The sequence below is a fragment of the Euleptes europaea genome, chromosome 6, assembly GCF_029931775.1.
Source record: "Euleptes europaea isolate rEulEur1 chromosome 6, rEulEur1.hap1, whole genome shotgun sequence".
NCBI classification, from domain to species: Eukaryota; Metazoa; Chordata; class Lepidosauria; order Squamata; family Sphaerodactylidae; genus Euleptes; species Euleptes europaea.
In genome coordinates this window covers 50804998-50830527 of record NC_079317.1, presented here as the reverse complement: position 1 = coordinate 50830527, position 25530 = coordinate 50804998, and the positions used below count along the sequence as shown (strand labels likewise).

Below are 25530 nucleotides of genomic sequence, written 5' to 3'. Positions count from 1 at the left end.
GTTTTGGAGGACATTGATTCATATGGTCATCATGAGTTCGAAGCGACTTGATGGTACTGCACACAGACACACACAATCTTATAACCTGAAATTTAAAATAAAGATTAAATATGACTCTTAAATGGCTACTTGGTTTCTGAATCTAAAAGTTATTATATTGTCTGCATTACCTTATGCTGAGAAGTTCCTATATTCAAACCAGATATGTTATTTTACTATTATGTGTGTCAAGAAATCACTACAAGGCCTGTGTTTTTAAAGGTGGTGGAAAGTGGTGGCTGTATCTTTTCTTCCCCAAAGTATATAGAATATAAAGCTAAACATGGACAATGTTTTATTAAATGTGTCAATACCTCTAGTTCTTTTTTAGATATGGATATTTCTGGAAACATTTTAACAGAAGCTTTCTCTGTTTAGTTTCTCATTTAGGCTGAAAGCCAGATTCCGTTGACGACGAGCTATAATGGATCCTAGCAGTGATTACCACTTCCTCAGTGATGTTCTAGGGAAAACAGTGAAAATCACACTGAAATGTGGCGTATTCCAAGGAGTGTTGCAACATGTGGATTCCAACCGAAGTATCTTTATAAACAGAGGTTCTATTTTTATTTAGAACTATTTTACTATCTATCCAATAGTATGTAAACATTAGTGAGATTCTTTGTCTTCTACATCAGTGTGGAGACAGTATCTATAACATATTTTCAGAGCCCACACTATTCTTTAGGAACTAGAAGTATATTTTGAAGCACAAGGTATCAGGTGGTTCCCCTAATAAAATCTCTGAGAGCCTTTCGCAATACACTGTTCCTGGGCTCATCCCCAAACACTGTTAAACAGATGTGCACTGGGAGTTCCCTGCTGAAACTGACTCTCAGGCAAAGGGCGGCAGCAGGGTACAATATGGATTTGTTCCACAACAGGACGAATAATAGCTCCCTCAAGACCATTTCAAGTTGGGGAAATGATGGTGGGGGGAGGCTTAAGGCTCCCTATCCGTTCAAGCCATGGTTCGAATTGGGCCTCAAGTGCCTGAGAATCTAAGTTTCAACTGGAAACTCTTAATGTACATTTGTTTGGCAGAACCCTGAGCTGGCCTGGAAACCGTGCATTGTATAGGCATGAGCTACATGTAGCATGTGACATGATCACCATGGGACTTGCATGAGGATGCCAGCTGTGAGTTTCCTGAAAGAAGTTAATTCTGAAATGCTTCAGGGGGCGTTCAGATTGGGCCCATACCACAAGGGGAGAGGAGGGACTTCTGCTTCCCCCTTGCACTATTTTCCTGTACCAAAACATCCTTGGGGGTGTTATTTGCCCCATGGGGGACTGTATGTGCAAGTATTGAGTGCTTTGCAGCTCTCTTATGGGGTAAACAACACCCCTCCCGATTATTCTAGGTCAGAAAATTGGCACATGGGAAAGGCTGAAGCCCCTCCTCCTCCCATGCTACAGTCCCAATCCAAATTGGGTTCTTGTTCTTCATAATTGAGTTCCACTGAGAAACTTGCAGCTGCTCTATGGGTGCAATTCCCCATAGAGAACACATATTACATATAATGTGTAGTTTGAGTTGTAGATTTAAAATGGATTATTATGCTCAAGCCTACAGTATAGAATGTACCTGTGACATGCCTATCTTTCTTGCTGAGGGTACACACACAGCCTCCTATGATTTTCTGGTATCTAGGGTTGTTTTAATCTAGAAACCTTCCCCTCAGTTATTAGGTGCTCTAAAGGTAGCATGAGCATAGGCTTTGGGGTTCGCTGCTGAGAGGCAAGTATGCGTGGTTTAAGGCGATCACTGAGGCAGGATTTGAACAGAAACAACAATATTATTTAGTTTTAAGGAATAGAACTATGGCACAGGTCTCCAGGCTGACAAAGGAGAAACCTGACTGAGGCACTTAAAATTATATCAGTTGTAGCTTGTACTTTCTGTAACCCTTTCAGACTCAAACAGGCTATTACTGTTTAGCCCCTAGGTTGGATCCTCTCATACCCACTTAGGATTCCGCCCACACCAGCCTGCCCTTTCACAAGAGTCAGACTAAAAATTGCAAGTTCTGCACATCACCAGAAACAGGCATAATAATTGCGGTACTCTATTCTGTCCTAGAAATAGAGCTCAACCACTTTGCTACACACCCAGGCAACGCTACCCCTCACTTTGCCCGCTCTTTTTCCTGAGCCAGACCTGAATTATGTCTGCTCTCTACCTGAGGCAGATCTGAACTCCCTTTATGTGCTTCCCTCCAACATCCCAACCCCCTCCTAAAAGGTGATTAGCTGCTGGAACAGTAGTCCTGTGGGCTACTCTGAGTGGCTGTTTTTCCTTCCAAGGGCAGGACAGCCTCCTATCTGTCACAGTACCCCTCTGCCCTTTGGGGGGAAAACTTCTTTGTCATAGAGCAGAATCCATTGGCAGAATGTTTTGAGGCCTTTATTCCAATTTCAATCTGATCCATAAGCCTCCAATTGACCATCCCTAAGCAAAAGACAAGGAAGTGCTCATCATAGTTTTTGTTCTTTGTTAGGAATCTCAGCATGATTATATAAGATGTCCTATAGGTGTGTCACGCTATTTGTGTATGGCTCAAATGTGGAAACACAGCATTATTATTCCACCAATGGTGGTTCCCTGTAGGAGCAGCCTGATTTGCCCATGTTGAGCTGTAAAGTGGATTTTACTGCCAAGTGAACGAGCATAGGATTTTAGCCTTCTTTTTAAACCACCCAAATTCCAGGTAGCTCTGGAACTAAGGAAGAAGGTTAGTTGGCATTTCTTGAGGTACCTGTTCCTGACAGACTAGACAGAAGAACAACGTTCCTTTCTTCTGCCTGTGGTTCTGTCTGTTGTCATTTCCTGTATTTAAGAATATGGGGTTCTGGATCAATAAGAGAAAAGCTGAATGCCCCTCTGTTTCTTTTAATATTCAGGTGCAATAAGTAAGGGCCTTAGCTTGTGAGACTGGACAAGATAAGCACTGGAAATGGCTAGACAAGTGGCAATATTTAGTCTGCTGTAGCAAGGACAACACAGAAACTTGTCCCAGGCCTCTTGGACTAGGATCCTACGCCTTTTTTCTTCTTGCGCCCCTCTTCTTCCTTTGCAGAGGCGGTTCTCTGCTGCAGATCACTTTATTGGTGTTTCATAAGTGGAAGTGCTTAATGACAGAGGAATGGGTTTCACAATGGAAAATGGTGCTGCACAAGAAGAAACAAGGCTTAGGAGCCAAGTCTTAGAAATATTTGCTGATATGCATTGCTCATCTTACAGATAGAGTATAGTGAATGTAGTTTTCCAGTACTTAAGATGTAGCTATGCTGAAAAGTGTTACGTGTTTACATAAGCAATAATCCATTAATGCAAATAATTCCTTCTTCTGTGCAGTTGTTATCAGTAGAATACTGTTATTAATATCAATCCCTCTCAGCCCTTTGTACGCTCAGAGCCTGTTTGTGGAATCTCAAGGCCAGTGACACTGATTAGATTCCAAGAGTTTCTTATCTAATACTGGACATACTTTATAATAATGAGAGTTAATTGAAAATTCCTCAGCAACTGTCTATAAGCCAGAAGTTCTGGAATTATTCCTACTGACTTATTGTACTGGAAGCACACTCCAGTGTAATTGGATGAGATTTGTCTTTTTAGATGAAATATATATCTAATCTTTACTCAAGTCATCTTGAGCAAGAGTGAATTTTAACAGCAGTGGCATATGAACGACACTCCATATTTTATTCAGCTGTAAGACGCTGGCTACTCTTGCACTTCCTGGGTTGCTCAATAGCTGGCATCTACTGACAAGCTCCAAGGAAATAACTTGAACCATACACATAGAGCCATCCTGCTCAGTCATGCATGCGGAAGGTTCCTGCTGAACTTTGCCTACCAATTAACAGCTTAACATTCTGTTGTTTTCTATGCAGATGTAGTAATGCTGAAAAGACCAAGTACTAAAAGCACTTTGATACTTAACGTAGCAGCCTATTTCTTGACATTATGAAGCTGGGGTTCTTGGATTTGTACAAACTTAATATGAGTGATGGCTGTGTGTGTGTGTACATACACACACACTCAGATTCCTCTGATTTTTGATTGCAGCCCTTGAGGCTGGGAACATACCCATGGGGTGTTAGTCACCACTGATTTCAGTAAGCTAGTAATAAAGACAAGCATTCATAATAAGTGATTTCTGAACTGAAGTCTAGCAGCACTTGTATTTGTGTAAGTGTTTCTGGTTCAGTCCACTACACTTATATTTATTTAATATTTAACCTAGGCAGTGTATGAGGCACTGTATAAAGCATAGGTAGCACTTAGAGGGTTTAACAGTCCTAACCAATGATATCAATGTGATTTACTTCCAAGTAAGTATATTCTAGGAGATAAAAGCTTGCTGTAGAGTGAGGCTGGGGTATCATTAGTTATCTGGGAGTAGTAACAGCGACAGATATAAAGTAGTCCATGAAGAAGTTGTTCTGGAAGGATTTGAAGAATGAGGTAGAAAAGAGACATTCATGTTGCCTAAGGTACTGGCAAACCAACCCGTAAACAAAGTCTTTCTAGTAAACGTCGGGATGTGACGTCACCCCATGGGTCAGGAATGACCCGGAGCTTGCACAGGGGACCTATACCTTTAATCTGATAGTATCCTAAATGGGGACTGATCAGGATAATTTAGGTTTACCAGCCTCCTGATGAGCCTGGAGATTTCCCAGAATTATGACTGATCTCCAGACTACAGAGAACAGTTCTGAAGAGAACGGCAGCTTCAGGCTATATGGCATCATATCACTACTTGGCTTCCTCCCATTCTCAGGCTCTACCCCTAAATTTCCAGAAATTTCCCAAGTCAGAGTTGGCAGCCCAAGTGTCTAGGCAACTGATAATCCAAACAGAAACCTTGGATAATGATTGAGTCATACAGAATTTAATGAACAGTGAGATTAAATATTTATAGTGACAATTCCACTACTTCCAGCAACCTCTGCTTGCTGTCCTTTTAGGAAAGTTAGAAGGCCCATGCCCCCAAAGCTCTACAGAATAATTCTGTTTCACAGGTTTGCTGAAAACCCTGTTCCAGGAGGTTTTCCATAAGAATAGGACAGTCACCAAGAAGGCCCTGGGTAGTTGCAGAACAAGCCCTAGAAAAAAGAGGCAAAGATAACAGACCCTATTGGGAGGAGCAAAGCAAAACATTAAAGAATTTATGGGTGTGTGTGAATAAACTGGATTGCTATACCGCACATGTTCAAAATATTATAATATGACATCCATAGATCAGTATGACTAAGCTGTGCAAGCAAGCATACGGTACAAATGAAGAAAATGATCAAGAGTTTCAGGCAAGCTCTTTTGCAAAATAGTTTCCATGTGCATTTTATAGTTCTAATTATTGGAATAAAATATATATTTTTGTGGTTCAGTTAGTGATTGATATTGCTCTTATTTGCAGTTAAGAACTTGGAAAATGGTAGGTGTGTTCCAGGAGTGAAGATGTTTTTTGGTCATGAAATTGTGAATGGTGAGAATGTATTTTGATAATACTTAGAAATTCCATGTTTCTTTTGTATGTTTAATATAATCTGGGATTTCTTAGCCCATTTCTAATTTCCTACTCAAAATGCTGTCTTTTCTGTCTCCCACTAGAAAGTTACACATTATTAACTTTGACATCGGTTAAAGAATACAAAGATTTACAGGTCCTCGGTTTATTTTCAGAAGTGCATTAAATAAGAACAATTGCAGCAGTTCTGATAAGAGCATTAGTTAAAAGTCACTGAAGACTAGAAATCAAAACCAAGTGTAAAAGAAGTAATTATTCAGTATTAAAATGATCTGTGCAATTTTAATACCGCGTGTAACACTGAATTGAGCTGCAGTACACTTAAATGTGTATAATCGTATTAACTCACTTAGAATATACAGTAATAGAAATCTTAAATCTACAAATGAGCTATCAAAATATAAACATAGAATATTCACCAGAGATAAGTAACTGGTGGTCTATAAAAGTTCAGTATTTTACAAAGACCAATGCTCAGTAATACTCCACAAGAGGAATATAGTTATTTTTGTTGCAAAGTAAAAAATGTGTGTTGATCTTAATATATTAGAGTCTTTTAGCACCTTAGATACTAACAAACTTATTGTGGCTCTCAAAAGCTTATGCCACAATAAATGCCTTTGAGGTGTTATGCGACACAGCACCCCTTTGGAATTTGTCTGCTTTTGTGCAGCTGTAAAGCATAGCTGTGCCAATCTACGGTCTTTGAAAGTATCAATAGAAGTGGTTACTGGAGGATTCAGGTGTAACATGTGCAAACCTTATGGTTTTTAGAGTAAGCATAATTAGAATGCACTAGTGGGGCACTGTGGCTAAGAGACTGGGGTGTGAACTAGAAAATTTCTGGCTCAAATCTTCTACCATACATTTTCATAAGGAGCCTTAGACAAGCCACTATCTAGCATTATCTGTACCCCATTTATCAAACTGGTTTAGTGGCAATGACAGTTTAAAGGGGTGTTTTTAGGGAAAGCAGTTTGAATCATACTCCTATGCATGTGAGCTTGGAAGCCCCACTGAATTAAATGGCACTTACTCCTTTTTTTTCTTTTTTGATTTTTTTAAATAAGCTTTTAAAAATTTTCAAACAGATAAATCAAAACCTAGAAACATACACGTCAAATTCTTACATTGTACTGGAACTTACTTTATAACTTCAATTCTATTACACCTTCTTTGAGTTATTATATTTGCATATCTGACAGTGCATTTCTTAAATTCTAGTATTTTTATTGGTTAACAGCTATATAATCAAGGAATACTTTCCATTTTTCATAGAAATCAGAGGTTGGTCTATTATGCACTAAAGATGTTAACTTTGGCATGGTTGCATATTCTGCTACTTTATTTGTCCTTTCAGTTACATTTGGGTAGTCTTCTGCTTTCCACTTTCTTGCACACTCCACTCTTGCCGCTGTCACCATATAAAATAGTTCATTGTATATTTTTGACATATTATCAGGCAAAATCTTTAACAACATACTTTTTGAATCTAACACAAACTTGACTTTCAATATTCTTTGCATTTCCAAAGAATGTATGCCAAAGCATAGATGTAACATTTTACAATGTGTGGTGGTCTTGTAAAAAAGCAAGAAAATATTGGAAAATGATACATGATGAAATGCAAAGAATATTGAAAATCAAGTTTGTGTTAGATCCAAAAAGTATGTTTTTAAATGGTGCTTGTCCCCATTACGTATGCATATGATTGCAAACCTTGGTGTTGCTGAAGGGCATATTGGAAATCCTTTTGTCTTCACATTTGTAGATTTATCAGTATTCTAATAAGGGTGAGGCGTTACATTTGGCTCCCCTCCCCAAGGCCTGCACTCCTTAGACTCAACCACAAAATCTCCAGGAATTTCCCAACCTGGACCTGCCAACCCTAGCCAGGCCTGGCCCCAATGAATCCTTCAAAGGCCAAAAATAGGCTGGAAAGAGCCCTGCCCCCTCCCCCTACCTTTTACAAACAGAAACAAGCCTGGAATCTGTGGTTGCCTAGCAACAGCCACTGAAGGAATCCATTGCTTAAAGCTACAGGTACTCCTTTAATCAAATATGAAATCTTTAAAAATACATGCGAGGGTTTAAAAAAAAACACCCCAAAATGATAAACCTAGGGTCCTTTTCAAATTTATAGAAAGATCTGTCTTGCCCCTTCACAGCTCCAGTCACTCAATTTAAGTATCCTTAGATTTGGCCGACTTTGCTATTAGTATATAGGTGATGATGAATACACAAGCTACACAAAAGGATCTAGGGAACACTTATCTCCCATCATTTCTCCCTCTCTGAACCCTATTTGCTTTCTTTGTTTCTTCCTAATTTGTCCTCATATCCTTCTCTTCCCATTCTGTCCTCCTCCACAACCTCATTTCTAGATCAGCATCTTGTTGATCAGCTTCCTTTGTGAACAGATCCAGTGGTTTTAGAAGAGACAGTGCAGTCTTTGTACTACTACTTCAGAATGATTGCATTTGGTATGCTGATTCTCAAACAGCTTATATCAGACTGAAGTCCCATTTACCTTATAATAGTGCATGGTATAAATGTCTTAAAATTTAACATTCTATATAGTTTTCACTTCATTTTCATTGTTCTCTGATTCTGGGTAGTCCTGTTTTGGTGTTTTTGGTTTGTTTGTTTGCTTATTGCTTTAATTACTTTACAGCTGACACCATCTCCCTCCATCAGGAGTTTGGGAGTGACTCTGGACGCCTCTCTTTGGAGGCCCAGGTCACAAATACTGCCAGGATGGCATTTTTCCATTTTGTCAAGCCTGGCAGCTGACCTCCTTAGGTGTCCCACATTGACCTGACCACAGTAATCCATGCAGTGGTCACCTCTAGTCTGGACTACTGTAACTCACTCTACTCAGAGCTTCCCCTGAAGTTGCTTTGGCAATTGTAAGTGGTCCAGCATGCAGCGGTGTGGGTCCTTACAGGGATCCTGTGGAGAGTCTGTATACAACCAGTGCTCTGAGTACTGGATCAAGTTCAAGGTTTTGGTACTTACCTTCGAAACCATAAATGGTCAGAGACCTTCATATCTACCGGACCACCTCTCCCAATACACCCCCCAAGGGCATTACACTCTTCTGGAAAAAACTCTTTGGTGGTCTGTGGTCCCTGAACCATCCAGCTGTCCTCGACCAGGGCCAGAGCCTTTTTGGGCCAGGTCCCAGCCTGGTGGAACTCTATCTAGTGAGACCCGTGCCCTGTGGTACTTGGCTCAGTTTCACAGGGTCTGTAAGACAGAGATGTTCTGCTAGGCATATGGTGGAGGATAGTGACGGTATTGTAGTTCATGTGGCCTCCCCTCCCCCCCCTTTCCCTCCTTGTCTTCTGTTCCTTTCCTTGGACCTGTGAGTTCTCTGCTGTTTGTTGGTCTTCTCTATTACCATCTTCTGGACCAGCTTCACCCTATTGATAACAGCTCTGCTGATATGAAGTGGGTGCATAGTTCAGGGCGCTATCTTGTCTTAGATTAGGAACTATGGTTTTAAATTATGTGTTTTAATTCTACATTTGTATGTTTATTTATTGTTGTGACTGTTGTTGTAAGCCGCCCTGAGCCTGGCCCTGCTGGGAAAGGATAGGATATAAATCAAATAACATACATTTGTGATTTGCCATGTGAGGTTTTAGCTCAGCTTTTACTTTGGAGATAAATGTAGTTTGTGTTTAAAGGATAAATCAGTAATAGAATCTGTTCATATATGTTTCAGTGCAATTGCTTGATGAATCAAAGAAATGCGAAGCTGAAGGAATGGAAACTCCTACCAGGTACATATTAAGGCTTTTAAGTTGTCCATTTCAAGGAGTGACAGAAGAACTTCGATATTCAGACAAGCCTTAAGAAAAGTTCTCTTTGTATTGATGCTGCCAATGAAAACTATTATGCACAGCCCAAGGGAGTATATAAAAAAAGTTGGTGAGTTCACTACTTACAAAATGGGCTATATGATCCCTTCTTCCATAAACTTAAACTCTTTTGTTTAAATTTTTCATTACCTCCTTCAGTAGAGGTTAACAAAAGATAATTACCGTAGTGTCCGGCGTATAAGACGACCCCCAACTTTTCCAGTTAAAATATAGAGTTTGGGATATACTCCTCTGCAGCCGAGGCCCACCCCTCGCGCACTCCCCTGCCGCCCCCCTTCGCTCGCCTTTTGCACAAGGGCCGGGAGCCGAGCCGAGGGGAGGCGGCACCTGTTCCTGGAAGAGCCCCGCCTGGGGAGTTGGTCACATTCTTGGCCGCGCTGCAAGAGCAGAGCCAGACGCACCAACGCGCAGGCAGGGAGGGAGGGAGGCAGGGGGGCTGAGGAGGAGGAGCGCGCAGCCCACCCGCCTGCATTCGCTCAGCCCCGAACCACCCTCAGTCTGGGCTGGAGCGCGGCTGCAGTCGCGACTCCGGAGCGGGTGGGCAGGAGGCGGAGAAGGACGTGGGGAGAGCGGCCGCCCCAGCCCCGGCCAGCCAGCCGCCTGCCTGGCTGCCTGCCTTGCACCGCCGCCGGAGCGCGACCGAGCGCTTCCCTTTGTGCGCCCCGGCGCGCCTGGCTCCGACTCCCAGCCGGGCAGCGAGCGCCCTCGCCGGACTCGCCTCCCCTCCCTCCTCTGGCGGACATGGACAGAGCAGAGGCGGCTCCCCAGGCAGATTCTCCAGTCCGGCTCGGAAGTTTCAGCACCCGCCCTATAAGACGACATCCGGCGTATAAGACGACCCCCGACTTTTGAGAAGATTTTCCTGGGTTAAAAAGTCGTCTTATACGCCGGACAATACGGTATATCCCTTAGTCACAATGCAGGATGTTACAATATAGCAGGGACCCCCTTTTTGAGCCTGTGGGCACCCTTGGAATTCTGACAGTGCGGTGGGTGCAGCCTACAAAATGGCTGCCACAAAATGGCTGTTACATGAGGTTGAGCCAGCCACAAAATGGCTGCATTGGCTTACCATCAGTCACACAGTGAAGATCCTTGTGCTGTGTGAGCAGCTGCTCTTTTTAAAAATCTGCACAGGCAATGAAATCTCCAAAGGCCAATCAGAAGCCTTGCTGGGCAAAAGCCTAATCTGTCCCTCCCCACTTTCTAAAAGCACTTGGCAGGTGCCAGGAAAGTTGTCAGTGGGCACTATGGTGCCCATGGGCACCATGTTGGGGCTCCCTGCAATATAGAATGAGATTAAGCATTTCAGTAGCTAAACCAAATATAGCAAAGAATTGGCTAACATACAGTATACTATTTATAGAATCAATTTACAGTGCTTTATATAGCTTTTTAAGGAAGTGGTCTTTAATGAAGACCACTTAATATACCCCACTATTAATATAAGCATGGATCTCAGTCTCTGAGGGCATGTGCCTGATCTCTTATTTAAGTCATCAAATGATAAAAAGCAATCACATTTTTGATATAATTATTTATGTAAGAGGAATTATTTGGTTATCTTATAAAATTTCTTGTATCATATTTATTTACTTCACTTCTAGTCCAACGTTCACACTGAGTCTTAAGGAAGATTGAATTGTGATTCATACTTTGCACTCAGGCAGCATAAGATCCATTAAAATGCAATATGACTAAGACTACAGAATTAGAAAACAATGCAGACAGAAACAGTCTAAGCCTAAGGCATGACATACCATAATGCAGAAAGTGAATTGCAAAGATAGAAGTAGGGCAATACAATCAATAGAAGACTGTTCTATTCCCTTTTAAAAGCATCCTCCTAAGCTGTTCCATTATACTACAGTTCTAATCCCTTTATTAAACAATACCTTTATATATTTTTGTTTTGCACATTCTGCAAAATGATAGCAGTTTTGGGGCCTTCCTCATCTCCTTGGGGGGGGGATTCCATAAGATGAAAGTGACAACACCATGCACGTCTATGGGCCATTGCTGATCTTACCAATTTGCAAGGATGGCACCCTCAAGACTATGCTCAGATGAATAAAGCTCACACAGTGGAGTATAGCAGGAGAGGCAGTCCTGCAGATATGTAGGTTCAAGGCTTTTAAGGAATTTGAAGGTGATGACCAGTACCTTGATTTGAACATGATAATTGATCAGTAACCAATGCAGTGACTGCAGAACAGGTGTGATATGCATGCTTTGCTGCCCCAATAGCAACTGAGATGCTGTGTTCTTTACCAGTTGGAGTATCTAAGTTGATCTTAAAAGCACACCCCTGTAGAGTATATTAGAGTACTCTGGCCTTGAGTTTACTATATACTAATATAACACAGTGAGAGAAAAAAGTATTTGATCCCCTGCTAAATTTGCCCATTTGCCCTCTGACGAAGAAATGACCAGTCCATAATTTTAATGGTAGGTTTATTGTAGCTGTGAGACAGAATAACAACAGGAAAATCCCCAGAAACCCAGAAGACAAAAGTCAGAGACTGATGTGCATTATAATGAGTGAAATAAGTATTTGATCCCCTATCAACCAGCCAGGTTAGGGTTAGGGTTCTGCTGTCGACAGAAGCAATCAATCAGATTCCAAACTAGCCACCATGACCAAGACCAAAGAGCTGTCCAAGGATGTCAGGGACAAGATTGTAGACCTGCACAAGGCTGGACTGGGCTACAAGACTATTGCCAAGCAGCTTGGTGAGAAGGTGACAACCCTAACTGTCAAACTCCCTCGGTCTGGGGCTCCATGCAAGATCTCATCTCATGGAGTTGCAATGATCATGAGAACGGTGATGAAGCAGCCCAGAACTACACGGGGGGGAGTTGTCAATGATCTCAGGGCAGCTGGGACCATAGTCACCATGAAAACAGTTGGTAACACACTACACCGTGAAGGAATGAGATCTTGCAGAGCCCGCAAGGTCCCCTTGCTCAAGGCAGCACATGTACAGGCCTGTCTACAGTTTGCCAATGCACATCTGAATGACCCAGAGGAGAACTGTGGTCAGATGAGACCAAAATCGAGCTCTTTGGCATCAACTCAACTCATCGTGTTTGGAGGAGGAGGAATGCTGCCTACGACCCCAAGAACACCATCCCCACCGTCAAACATGGAGGGGGACATATTATGCTTTGGGGGTGTTTTTCTGCTAAGGGGACAGGACACCTTCACCGCATCGAAGGGACGATGGACGGGACCATGTATCGTCAAATCTTGGGTGAGCATCTCCTTCCCTCAGCCAGGGCATTGAAAATGGGTCGAGGATGGGTATTCCGGCATGACAATGACCCAAAACACATGGCCAAGGCAACAAAGGAGTGGCTCAAGAAGAAGCACATTAAGGTCCTGGAGTGGCCTAGCCAGTCTCCAGACCTTAATCCCATCGAAAATCTGTGGAGGGAGCTGAAGGTTCGAGTAGCTACACATCAGCCTCGAAATCTTACTGACTTGGAGAGGATCTGCAAAGAGGAGTGAGACAAAACACCTCCTGAGATGTGTGCAAACCTGGTGGCCACCTACAAGAAACGTCTGACCTCTGTAATTGCCAACAAGGGTTTTGCCAAGTACTAAGTCATCTTTTGCAAAGGGATCAAATACTTATTTCACTCATTATAATGCACATCAATCTCTGACTTCTGGGTTTCTGGGGTTTTTCCTGTTGCTATTCTGTATCTCACAGCTACAATAGACGTACCATTAAAATTATGGACTGGTCATTTCTTCATCAGAGGGCAAACGGGCAAATTCAGCAGGGGATCAAATACTTTTCCCCCTCACTGAACATTAATGAAAATTATAACAAATGCATGTGCAATATAATTGTTTAACAACGATATATACAATTGTAACTAAGGAGAATAATCACTTAAAGTCCATAGTAGGAAAAAATCCTTGATGAGGACAAGCTTGGCAAACACACACTTCTTAATGAAAAAGGAGTGCCTGAACTTTGTACTCAGGCACTCCTTTTTCATTAAGAAGTGTGTTTTTGCCAAGCTTGTCCTCATCAAGGTTTTTTTCCTGCTATGGACTTTAAATGATTATTCTCCTTAGTTACAATTGTATATATCGTTGTTAAACAATTATATTGCACATGCATTTGTTATATTTTTCATTAATGTTTGTTATATTAGTATATATCGTTGATACAACTACAAGTTGTTCACACAAAGACCCTCCCAAAATGTGAATACCTGTTCTAGCCATCATTAGAATTGCATTTAGTTTGTCAGCACAGGTTGTTTCTGTACTTTTCTTCCTTTTATATATTTTTTTAAAAAATAATTAAAAAAGAAAAGGAGGGGGGAAATTAGGAAAAGATAAAAAGAATGATATACAATACATTCAAAATTTCTTCTTTTGTTTCTTTCCTTGGCACCCAGAATATGTTGTGGCAAACTCACTAATACATTAAAAACTGCCTATTAAAATAATATTGGATATTTTCAACATTTCTTGGCCTGTCTTCTTTTCTTCTCTTCTTATCTTAATTTCTTCTCTGTTTGTGTACTTTTCTTGAGTTTACAGTGACACATATCCATGTGGCCAGGTCGGCCAAGTCAAGGTTAGGGAGGCATCTTCTGGTCTAAATTAAAATGGAAGAAAGCATTTTTTTGCTGCTGCATTAACTTGCTTTTCTAGTAATAATACTGCATCCATTATAATTGCTAGGCTCTTAACTAAGTAAGCAAGTGTCAGCTGGACCCCATCAAATGTCGGAAGCACAGTGTCATTCAAGATCTCAGCTTTCCCAACCAGCATAATTTGCATCTTGTCAAGATTAAACTGATTCATCATTAACCAGGTGCTCAGGACCTCTACAGCAACAGCAGGCAATTTGGATAAAGATATAGGGCTTGGTGCCCTGACCTGGATGGCCCAGGCTAGCCTGATCTCGTCAGATCTCAGAAGCTAAGCAGGGTCAGCCCTGGTTAGTATTTGGATGGGAGACCACCAAGGAAGTCCAGGGTTGCTGTGCAGAGGAAGGCACTGGCAAACCACTTCTGTTAGTCTCTTGCCATGAAAACCCCAAAAAGGGGTTGCCATAAGTTGGCTGTGACTTGACGGCACTTCACACACACATAGGGCTTGGTATCATCAGAATATTGATGACAGCCTACTCCAAAACCACAAATATAATGTACATAGAGATTAAATAGCATGGGGTCGGGATAAGATTGAGCCCTGGGGAAACCCACAGGATAAGTCCCACGCTGATGACAACGAGTCTCTATATTATACCAAGTATTTATGGCAGGTACAGGTTTGCTTTCCAGAGTTTAGCAATTTAAACATTTCAGCTAAACTTTACCTTGTGCAGTATAGCAAGAAAGCATTGCAAGCTATTTCTGCATTTCACAATTTAAAATACCTCTGTTTCTGGGTACCACCTCTGCTACTCCCTCTCACAATGGACACAAAGAACTGTGTTTTCAAATATTCAGAATGATCTTTTGTCGAGTAACTGCCCTAAATTTCACTGAATGTAGGGTCAAGTTCCCATTCAGATGTAAACAAATGTTGCTTATGACAGCTGGTGCAAGTAAATATTTATAATTAATATGAAATCCTACTTCTAAAGTTGATGACTAGCTTTCTCCTATGTTTCTACTGAACACCTACCCATATTATCAGTTTCTTCACAATCCAGAATAACTAATCCTAACCCAAAACCCTCCTGTTATCTCTGTATTCTGGTACTATCTCTGTATTCACAGCCCATACCTGTTCCCTGAATTTCACATATCCAGGCCTCTCACTCATCTACCTGCAACTGTGCTCTTTCTTCCCTTAGATCGCTGCTGGATTCCTTCGCTGCCTTCCCTCTCCTTGTCCTGTCTGTCAACAAAGTTGTTTATAAAACAGGTTTCCCCATAGAATAACATAAATTTACCTTTTTTGCCAGATGAATTTTCTATAATCCTAAAACCTGCATGCTCTTATGCCAGTCAAATCAATAAGAGGACACTTTACTTATTTTGTGTATTTTTCCCACATAGGATGAACATGGCAACTCCCTATACCAAGGAAGATTCCTTAAATCTAGGCTTTCAGATCAGTTACATCACCACTGTGTCTTAGGTGCTTCTTCTTTGATTTCATTTTCTTCCTCTTTGAATTTTTCCTTCCTGCGTCATAAGCTGTACTGCTGAGTTGGCCATTGGTTTTCTTTTCACCTAAGGTCTCTTTGTTCTTTATAGTTTTGACTTCTGAATAATTATCAAAATAAATAAAGCTTTCAAGAACTTCCAGGGTCTGCTGCCAGGAGAGATGTGAATGTTTGACTAAAAAGCCATGACTACATGGAGAACACCATATAATTTTGTGTTAGTATTAGTTAAAATGTAACCCAGGGGTTCCCAATCTTTTTGACCCCACAGGCACCTTTGGAATCCTGACCCAGGATGGTGGGCACAACCACAAAATTGCTGCCACAAATGGTGGCCACAGGAGGCGGTGCCTGCCAGTGAATATCTTGTGCTGTGGTAGCAGCTGCTACTAAAGCTACTTTTAAAAATTCTGCACAGCCAATTGAATCTCAAATGGTCAGTCAGAATCCCTTCTGGGCAAAAGCCCCACCTGGCCCACCCACTTTCTGAAAACACCTGGTGGATGCTAGAAAAGGTGTTGGCAGGCACTGTGGCATCCAGGGGAACCCTGCTGGGGACCCTTGATTTAATCAGTATCCTTTCTGTTACGTTATAGTTATTGATTCACAGTGCCAATAATTATGTCTTGTGCAGCAGGGAAAATCCAGCTACTAGAATTGCTGCTGAGGACAAAGGAAAGCCACTGAAGCAGAATACCCAGAGTTCTAATGCCACTTCCCAAGAGAGGAAGCAGCTGAACCTTTGTCAGTTCAAATCTACATATTCAGGTGACAATCAGAAATTCAGCCTATTTATTCTGCAGTTCCTTAAAAAATTTCAGTTTCTATACTGTCATTTTAAGGCACATAATATAGCAATGGATTTTTGTTTGGTTTTGATTTTTTTATTCTTAAAATACCATCTTTACATCTAGTGGATAGTACATTAATACATTAATGCTTCCTTTATGCGCATGTTACAAAAGGAAGCATTGCAGTGAAGAACACTTCTGTTGCAAACAGGATTGTTGTGTGGATTCTAGTACGGCTAGTAGCAGTTGATATTGAACATAGTTAAAGGGCCTAACAACTTTCCAGTTTTTCTTCCTCAAAATACTTTTAAACAGTGTCATTGGAGGTAGGGGTGGGATGCACTTGGGCAAATATGCAGCTAGCATTTGGGGCTCTCATGCACACTAGGGGTGTGCAAAAACAATTCGAGGAATTCGGATTTGAGTATATTGGACCCCAAAATTTTCAGGATTCGTGAATTTCCCCAAATACCTATACCAGTATGGTGTATGCGGGTTTTTTTTGGTGTGTGTGTGTGTGTGAGGAATCCGGAAAAAAATCAGCTCCATTATAGCCTATGGAGAATCTTTCTGAGGCTCTGGGGGAGCTATTGTATGGTAGAGGCGCCATGCTGGTGACTCTCTTTACAAGAACCCCCAAATTTGGTAAAGATTGGGTCAAGTGGTTCAGTTTTATGGGCCCCTAAATCAAGCAAAATGGGGGCCCATAAAATTGGACCCCCTGACCCAATTTTTACCAAACTTTGAGGTTCTTGTAAGGAGGGTCACCAGCTATGCTGCAAATTTGATGTCTCTACCCTAAAAAACAGGGCCCTCCCAGGAGCCCTGGGAAGATTCCCCATAGACTATAATGGAAAAGAAGGGGGGAATTAAAACTTTAAAGCGCTCTGTGCAAATGTGCCAAAGCGATTTTTCTTACTTTGGAAAGGGGTTGTAGCCGGCAATCCCCCCAAAAACCTTTTTTCCCTTCCTTTTTGAGATTTACTGGCTACTGTTCAAAGGAGCCACTTTTATTCAGTTTGGCTTTGCCAAGTGAACACCCCTAGTGCACACTACTTTGTGCACACATTCCATTACTTTAAAAGGTGTTTAAACTAAACGATGTTCCAAGAAGAAAAGGATACAATTTAAAATGAATACACATGGTACTGATAGGATGAACAGCAGCACTCCGTTTTGCAGCGCTCGCTTCTGCCTGGATCGAAAGAATAATATTCCCTACCATTTTCCCCCATAGGATGAATAGAGTGGTGAACTTTAAAGGGATCACCTCCAAATCATAAAAGTACATAAATTTGGATAATTTTGACATCATTTTGCATGTAACTGTAACCAGTTAGACAGAGAACCTTTCAAATATAGTAGTGTCTCGCTCAATCAGGCTCAAGCTACAGTCTGCTCATTAGGAAGTGCACTTGAATGATCTGATAAGAACCATCAAAGCAAATACTTAAACTGGAGGCTCTTCAGTGTGTAAAATGTTTTATAATGATCAATGCAATATTTCTAATAACATACCTAAGTAAAGTTTTGCTGTGACTGCAGATAAAAAGAAAGTAGTCCGTATGTTAATTTGATTTTAGATGAAGACACAGAGGAGGCTATAGAATACATTGTCATCGATCAGTTCCAAAGGAAATTTGGTTCTGCTGTGAGTATGATTTTATTTCTGCTTGGTTGTTTTCCCCCCTCAGTCCTTTGTCATTGCCCATAGTGGATATAAGATCTATGAGAAGTTGTGTTACAGCACGCATTCCAAAGCATGGCCAGCAGTCCAGAGTTAGAAGGATATCTGTGGGACTTAAATCAACATAACAACATGCAAATCAACATAACAATATGAAATGATTGTTTCCAGCTCACACTGGTTAAATTCTCTGAATTGCACTTTGGGGATAGTCCGTGAAGCTCTAACTTCATTTATACCCTGCCTTTCTCCCCAAAGCAGCTTACATTCTCCTATCCTTTCAAAAGCCCCGTGAGGTAGGTTAGGCTGAGAGTTTGTGACTGGCCAGAGTTCAAGCTTTCATGGCCAAGTAGGGATTTAAACCTGGGTCTCCTGGATCCTACTTTGACACTCTAATCACTATAGCACTCTAGCTCCCTCAATGCCTTACCAAGCTTTGCTCCCATCCCCCTTTTGGGGAAGCTGTCACAGTTGGACAGGATGGGTGACAAAAATCAATTTTTGATATTTTTAAAGTTTCATCTGCGGTGAGTTTTCCCTTTAAAATAACCTGGTTTAATCTCTTAAACTGGTTTTGTGACTCTCTTAGGAATTCATGACACCTGTAGTGTGGTTTTCTTTGTAAAGGAAGAATATGGTGGAAATATTTGTCAGTTTTCATATTGCACAATCATCCATATACTTTTTGGCTGGATACTAGGGGCCTGAGATCAGCAGGTTACCAGGGGAGCCATTCAGTGATCCACCTAGATTACCTTGCTTTCTGTCTAGTTATTACCTGATCTCTGCAATGGACTCAGTATTGCAATTATAAATTTCAATGAAAGAACACAGATGTTTGCCTTCCATCCCATGGAGAACACTGATCTGCCTAGGCACTAGCTAGCAGTTCTTGATTCTGGTAGAGATTATTTACTGCTGTGGGGTGGGGCGGGCCAGGGCAATCACGTGATACAGGGGAAGACTTAAAGTAGAAATGAAGTGGTGCCTGGAAAGAAGCAGCGCCTTCTTGTCTTGATTCCACTCAGCATCCATGTAGAAAAGCCTCTCACAGCTGCAGATTGTAGACAAGATGCTATATAGAGTAGTGCCTACTGTATTTAAAAATAAACCAGCGTATCATCTTTCTTAAAATACTAAAATATCAAATTTAATGTAAATCTGTGAAGCAGTTTTTGTGCAGGTAATAGGATTGCATTGTGCAAATTGGTTCACAAACTTATTTGGGTAAATGATTGAGACTGTGGTCTGTACAGTAAGTAGGATCCTGTTATGTAATTTCTGAACCAGTTAATGTGTCACGCTAATAGTTGTGCTATGCTTCAGTTCTTTCTGGCAGTTCCAGACTTATAAAATCCTAATGTGTTGGTTATTGAATGTCCCATTTTGTTGATTGTACTGACTCACTGTGTGTAATCGGCCTTGAATCCATGTGAGAAAGGCAAACTGTAAATAATGTAAACAAAAAATTTCGGATTTAAACTTCTGGCTTCTGTGTTATACTACCTTTTCTCCATGCCCTTCTGTTGTTACTATATTTTTTCGTCTTCTTCTCCCCCCCCCCACTTTAACTAGATGATGCACATCAAAAAGCAAAATGTTTGTGCTATAGCAGCAGAGGGTGTCAATCTGTGTCGTCATGGAAAACTCTCTTGGCTGCAGGTAAGTTTAGCAACACATTCCTTGTCATTCATACCTTTGATTACTAATTTGTCTGTGGTTTCCCTCATAACATACATACATACACCTCACAGGGTGTCTGTTGTGGGGAGGGGAAGGGAAGGTGATTGTAAGCCAGTTTGATTCTTCCTTAAGTGATAGAGAAAGTTGGCATATAAAAACCAACTCTTCTTCTAGTTGTGACAGCTCATTAAAAAACAACACAGTAGCAGTGTAATACCTTTGTTGCCCCCAAGCTCTGCTCCTTTTCAGAAGCCATGATCCCTTGAGTACCCTTCATTCTCTGGCACTAAGGTAACCAGAGGTACAGGGAGACTTCATCTTGTAACAGAACAGTGAATCATGATTGGGACTACAGGCAATCAAGCGCATCTCATGATGAGAAAGCCAGGTTCCCATAGGAAAGATGTGACACATGCCACTGAAGGACTCATTCTGTGGTTTGATGGGCTCCCCCACACTCAGGCCAAGATGAATGACCTGTGTTTGCAGGACAATAACTCAACATTCCATTCCACTCAAGAATATCCATCACAAATGGAAACCTAATCAAGCATTTAATCAGCAGGGTAACCTCACCTTCTGCCCCATTAGCACTCTCCCCCCCCTGCCCCCATTATACCTCTTGAAATTTTGTTTCTCTCTGGCAGGAAAGGTTCTGGTTTTAAGTATACCTTGCTCTTCTGTTTCTATCGATTCACTAGCTTTTGGAATGCCGCTTTTATGAGGAACTTCGATCACATTATATCTCCCCCCTTTTAACATACAAATCTAACGCCTCTGTGTCTGACATAATGCCTTTTCTACTAAGCAATAGGGATCCCAAGGCTACATTGTTTTTGTTTTTTTTAATAATAATTTTATTGGTTTTTATAATACAAATTTTCCATGATAGTAAACAACAATAAAAGCAGTATGAAATTCAAAATTCTAACTCTATGTTGTTATGGTTTCTTAAATTCATAACAAAAAAAAAACAAATTAAAGGAAAATTTATGACTTCCCCATCACCTCTCTCCGCCTCTTAATAAAGTATTCATCCCATCGTAATTGGTCTGATCTTAACTATCATAAATTCATTTAACTTTCATAGAACATCTTCTATTAATATAAATGATTATAACTCTTAATATTCATTGTGTCCTCTAGATCAGATTAATAAGTATTCTTCCATTTTCCCCAGTTTTAATTCATATTCACAATATTTCATCCAATCCTCCCATTCCCCTAAAAATCGAACATTGTCTTTTTCATTTAAAATGGCTGTGAGTTTTGCCATTTCCACCAATTCAAACATTTTCCCAATCCAGTCTTTTTTCTCGGGAATTTCTGCCCCTTTCCATTTTGCTGCATAAAGCAGTCTCGCAGCTGTTGTAGCATAGATCAAAAAAGTTCTTTGTGTTAGCAAATCGTCAGGTATCATACTTAGTAGCAAAATTTCTGGTGTTTTGGGTATATTTCTTTGTACTATTAGTCTCAATTCATTGTAGATCATATCCCAAAAATCTTTAGCTTTATCACAAGTCCACCACATATGGTAAAAGGAACCAATTTCCTTATTACATTTCCAACATTTAGGGGATGTCACTTTGTATATCTTTGCAATCTTCTTAGGTGTTAAATGCCATCTATACATCATTTTATAAATGTTTTCTCGAATTGATTGCGCATTTATTCCTTTCAAATCTTTTGACCATAGTCTTTCCCATTTATTTAAAGCAATATCATGTCCCATGTTTTGAGCCCAGTCGATCATAGTTGGTTTAATTGTCTCCTGCTCACAGTATATTGTTAAAAGTAGATTGTACATTTTAGAGATCAGTTTCAGATTGTTCTCTAGTAACATCTTGTGGAAAGGGGACTTTTCTTTAGAAAATCCATTTTTCATATCTTGTACAAAAACTGATTTAATCTGACAATATTGCAACCATTGTAAATCCTCTTTAAAAAATTGAAATTCCTTTAATGAACATTTTTTCCCCTCCCAGTTAATTAATTCCTGATAAATTATAAATTTGTCCGGTCTAAGTGGACGTAGTGTTAACATTTCTTGCGGTGAGATCCACATCGGTGTTGCTGGTTCCAAAATATGTTTATATTTCATCCAAATACGCAGTAGAGAGGACCTGATTATATGATTCCTAAATGATGCTTGTATTTTAATTTTGTCATACCATAAATAGCCATGCCATCCACTAATATTGTTAAAGCCTTCAAGGTCTAACAGACGTGTATTTGATAAAGTTATCCAGTCTTTTAGCCATGTTAAGGCTACCGCTTCAGCGTAAAGTTGAAAATTAGGTAGTGCTAAGCCTCCTCTAACTTTAAGGTCCACCAAATATTTATAAGCAATCCTCGGTTTTTTCCCTTGCCAGATGAAGTTTAAAATGTCCTTCCTCCAAATATCAAAGTATTTGACATGTGATATTATAGGCAAGTTTTGGAATAAGAAGAGCATCCTTGGTAGCACATTCATTTGAATTGTTGAAATACGTCCCAATAGTGACAACTTTTTATTTGACCAGATGATCATATCAGTTTTAATTTTACCCCATAATTTATAGTAGTTATTAATTAACAATTCTTTGTTCTTCGCTGAGATCCAGATTCCCAAATATTTAACTTTGTTGGCCTTCTCCCAACCTGTAAACGAAACAAATTCCTGTTGCTCTATTTCTGGTAGATTCTTGAATATTGTCTTTGTTTTTTCTTGATTAACTTTAAATCCCGATATTTCCCCAAAGTTGCTCATGACTCCATCCCTTCCTGCCTCTTCTCTCACCCAGCAGGTTCTGTCACTTCCCAGCATCTTCCCAGCACCCTGTGCTCTCTTTCATTCTTTTCTGACTGATGTCAGCTGGGTGGACTGATATACATAGAAATCATGTATTGAGCATGGTGTTTACAACATCTGAACCACTATTCCTGAAAGCAATTGCCACCAAACCTTCTTATTATACAGGGGAATACAGGCCCTTTGTGCTGAGTGCAGAGACTGAAAAATGCAGGTCCCTCAAGAGCATTCGCTTTGCTACTATTAATTTCAGTGGTAATAAAAAAAAATATCAAGGAGACAAACCAAGCCTTCCATATATTAGAGATATTCAGACAGCTAAATGAAAATCTAATTCATCTTTTTGCCTCTTTCACCTGTATCCAAAAATGAAGAAAAAATAAAACGAATTGTCTACTTTATTATTTATATATTAAGAAAGCTGCAGTACTGCAGTCCAAGCTCTGCTCATGACCTGAGTTCGATCCCGACGGCAGTTGGTTTCAGGTAGCCGGCTCCAGGTTGACTCAGCCTTCCATCCTTCCGAGGTCGGTGAAATGAATACCCAGCTTGCTGGGGTTAAAGGGAAGATGACTGGGGAAGGCACTGGCAAACCACCCCATAAAACAAAGTCTGCCTAGTAAACATCGGGATGTGACATCACCCCATGGGTCAGGAATGACCCGGTGCTTGCACAGGGGACCTTTACCTTAAGAAATCTTAATTTTGCTCCCATCCAATATATTTGGCAGTAGAGTTTCTGGATGCTCAACAGAAAGCCAAATGTTTATCAGAAGATGAATTATCTGCTGCTCTTGGCACAAGAATAGCTCCAACATAACCAGCAATGATGGGCATTGCTGAGTACTATGCAAAAGAAAAACTTTCAAACCAAAGCATACAGGCAGCAGAGAATATCTCCTCTCATGCAAGGGAGAGATATTGTAATATCCAGCCATTATCCAACATTGCTCTAAGCTAGGGGTATCCAACCTTTTTGAGCCTGTGGGCACCTTCGGAATTCGGACACAGGGTGGTGGGTACAACCACAGAATGGCTACTGCAGAAGGTGGAGCCAACCACAGAATATCAGGGCTGAGGTTATACATAATCCTAATGTAGTCAGTCTTCAACAGTTCAGTCAGAAGCTGTGTTTAACAGGATGCCCCACACTCTCCAAAACCACTTGACAAGTGCCAGGAAAGTTACTAGTGGGTGCCATGGCACACCTGGGCACCACATTTGGGACCCCTGCTCTAAACATTCTAGTTCTGATCACAAGAAGCTGCTGGTGGTGGAAGCTTTAATCTCAATCAAGACCAAAAAGAGGAATAGATTATCCAGTGATCACACTCCAAAAAATTGTTCCTTTTTCTGAAAAACTTTCTTCTGGAGAATAAGCCCCTAGCACAGTGTAGTGAAGAAGATGGAATGCAATAACTTGCCCTTGCCCATAAACTCATCAGAAAAAACAACAACATTCTTTAGTGGACAAAAATGTGGTTCAGGTAGTTATGAATCAGATTTGCCTCAATTGGATATGAAATTTACTTACAAGAAATACATTAGTAAAGCTACAGAGAGTGTCGGTTACAGTGAAGTACCCCATTGACCTGTGTACAGAGAGTTCAATTCTGTTGAAATAGATTAGTGGATTACCACATACATCGCCCTCCCTTACTGTGTTTTTCCCACATGAATATTAAACCTGACAAGGAATTTGTGAACTGAAGAGCTTGGTTACTACTTTGTGACAATTTGGCTGGTCCTAATACCAAGGTATAATACTGTTTCTGTTTAATGTCAGTATAGCATGTGAAAATATACATTCTGAAGAGGTAGCTATGTATGTTACAGCAAAAAAGACTCTTGTGGCATCTGAAAGACTGACATTTGTTGTAACATGAATGAAGCCAGCTGGTCCAGATTCAGTCTATGAAGCCTGAGCATAAGGGTGAAAAACCTTCTTTCTCCTGCTTATCACTTCTATTCTAAAAGCATTAAACATAGTTTTTGCACCATGACATATATTTGTATATGCACGACATATACAAATAGCCATAGAATTATTTTTGATATAGTACAAACCTCCTACGGTAGGGAAGCTTGCAAAGAGCACAGATCTGGATACTGGCTGAGAATAATCAATGTATTATATAATAATAATATCCGGCACACAATTATAACATCAGGCATGCAGAAGCAGATCTAAATGCTAGAATGCCCATACTGAACTGCAAGTATTCCAAATATCCACAAACATTATGCAGTGTGTGCCACTCAAAGTAGGCTAAGGAGACAGAGAAGAGGAGAAAGCAGACTCTTACAGCTACCCATCAGTATGGGATTCCTGGCCACAGATCTGAGTCTCTAGCAGATGTCACACCACATCTAGGGAAGACCGAAAGTTAAGCAGCTCTTTCTCCTGCCATTTTTCTGTTCGGATTAACACCCTTTTGTGACATGGATGCTTTTCATTTTTTTGAAAAAAGAATGTTCACGTACCTCCTATGCACTATCTAATTTTGAAATATTAATGGATGGGGGAGGGCACTGAGACAGGTTTTCCCAGTTGCTAGAGCTTGACCTACACATGACCAGCTACCGGATGTACGTGATCAGCCAATTTAATATCCTAATTTCAGCAGCAAGACTTGTATCAGAGTATGAAAAAGTACAAAGTGCCTCCCTTCATTTTTTGTTTGATAATTTCTTGGTGTTTTTTTTCTTCCTTTTTTTTTTTTGCATTCTTCCTGTTTGAAATGAGAAGAAGTTTTGTGCACAGATATTCAGGAAACGTTGAGCTTCACAATCTGATACTAAACACAGTACTTGCAAGTACGTCCTGCTGGCCTCAGTGGTGCTTACTATGTAATATGTTTTGAATCAGGGTAGCAGCCATCAAGATAAGTATTTTGAAAATATTGTAATGTTTATATTTGGGTAGTAGCAGACATTAATTTTGGATTCTGTTTTGCATACATATT

At 40.5% G+C, this 25530-nt stretch overlaps 1 protein-coding gene across 1 annotated transcript in view; it reads left to right on the top strand.

Annotated features, from left to right (window-relative positions):
* Positions 1 to 463: 463 nt before the first annotated feature.
* The window catches only part of EXD1 (exonuclease 3'-5' domain containing 1), a 35081-nt gene continuing 10014 nt past the window's right edge, over positions 464 to 25530 (top strand). Inside the window, exons 1-6 of the mRNA XM_056851878.1 lie at positions 464 to 596; positions 5469 to 5537; positions 9310 to 9367; positions 16247 to 16380; positions 17987 to 18054; positions 19666 to 19752. Of these exons, the coding sequence (XP_056707856.1) occupies positions 464 to 596; positions 5469 to 5537; positions 9310 to 9367; positions 16247 to 16380; positions 17987 to 18054; positions 19666 to 19752 (549 nt within the window). The remainder of the gene's footprint in view (positions 597 to 5468; positions 5538 to 9309; positions 9368 to 16246; positions 16381 to 17986; positions 18055 to 19665; positions 19753 to 25530) is intronic.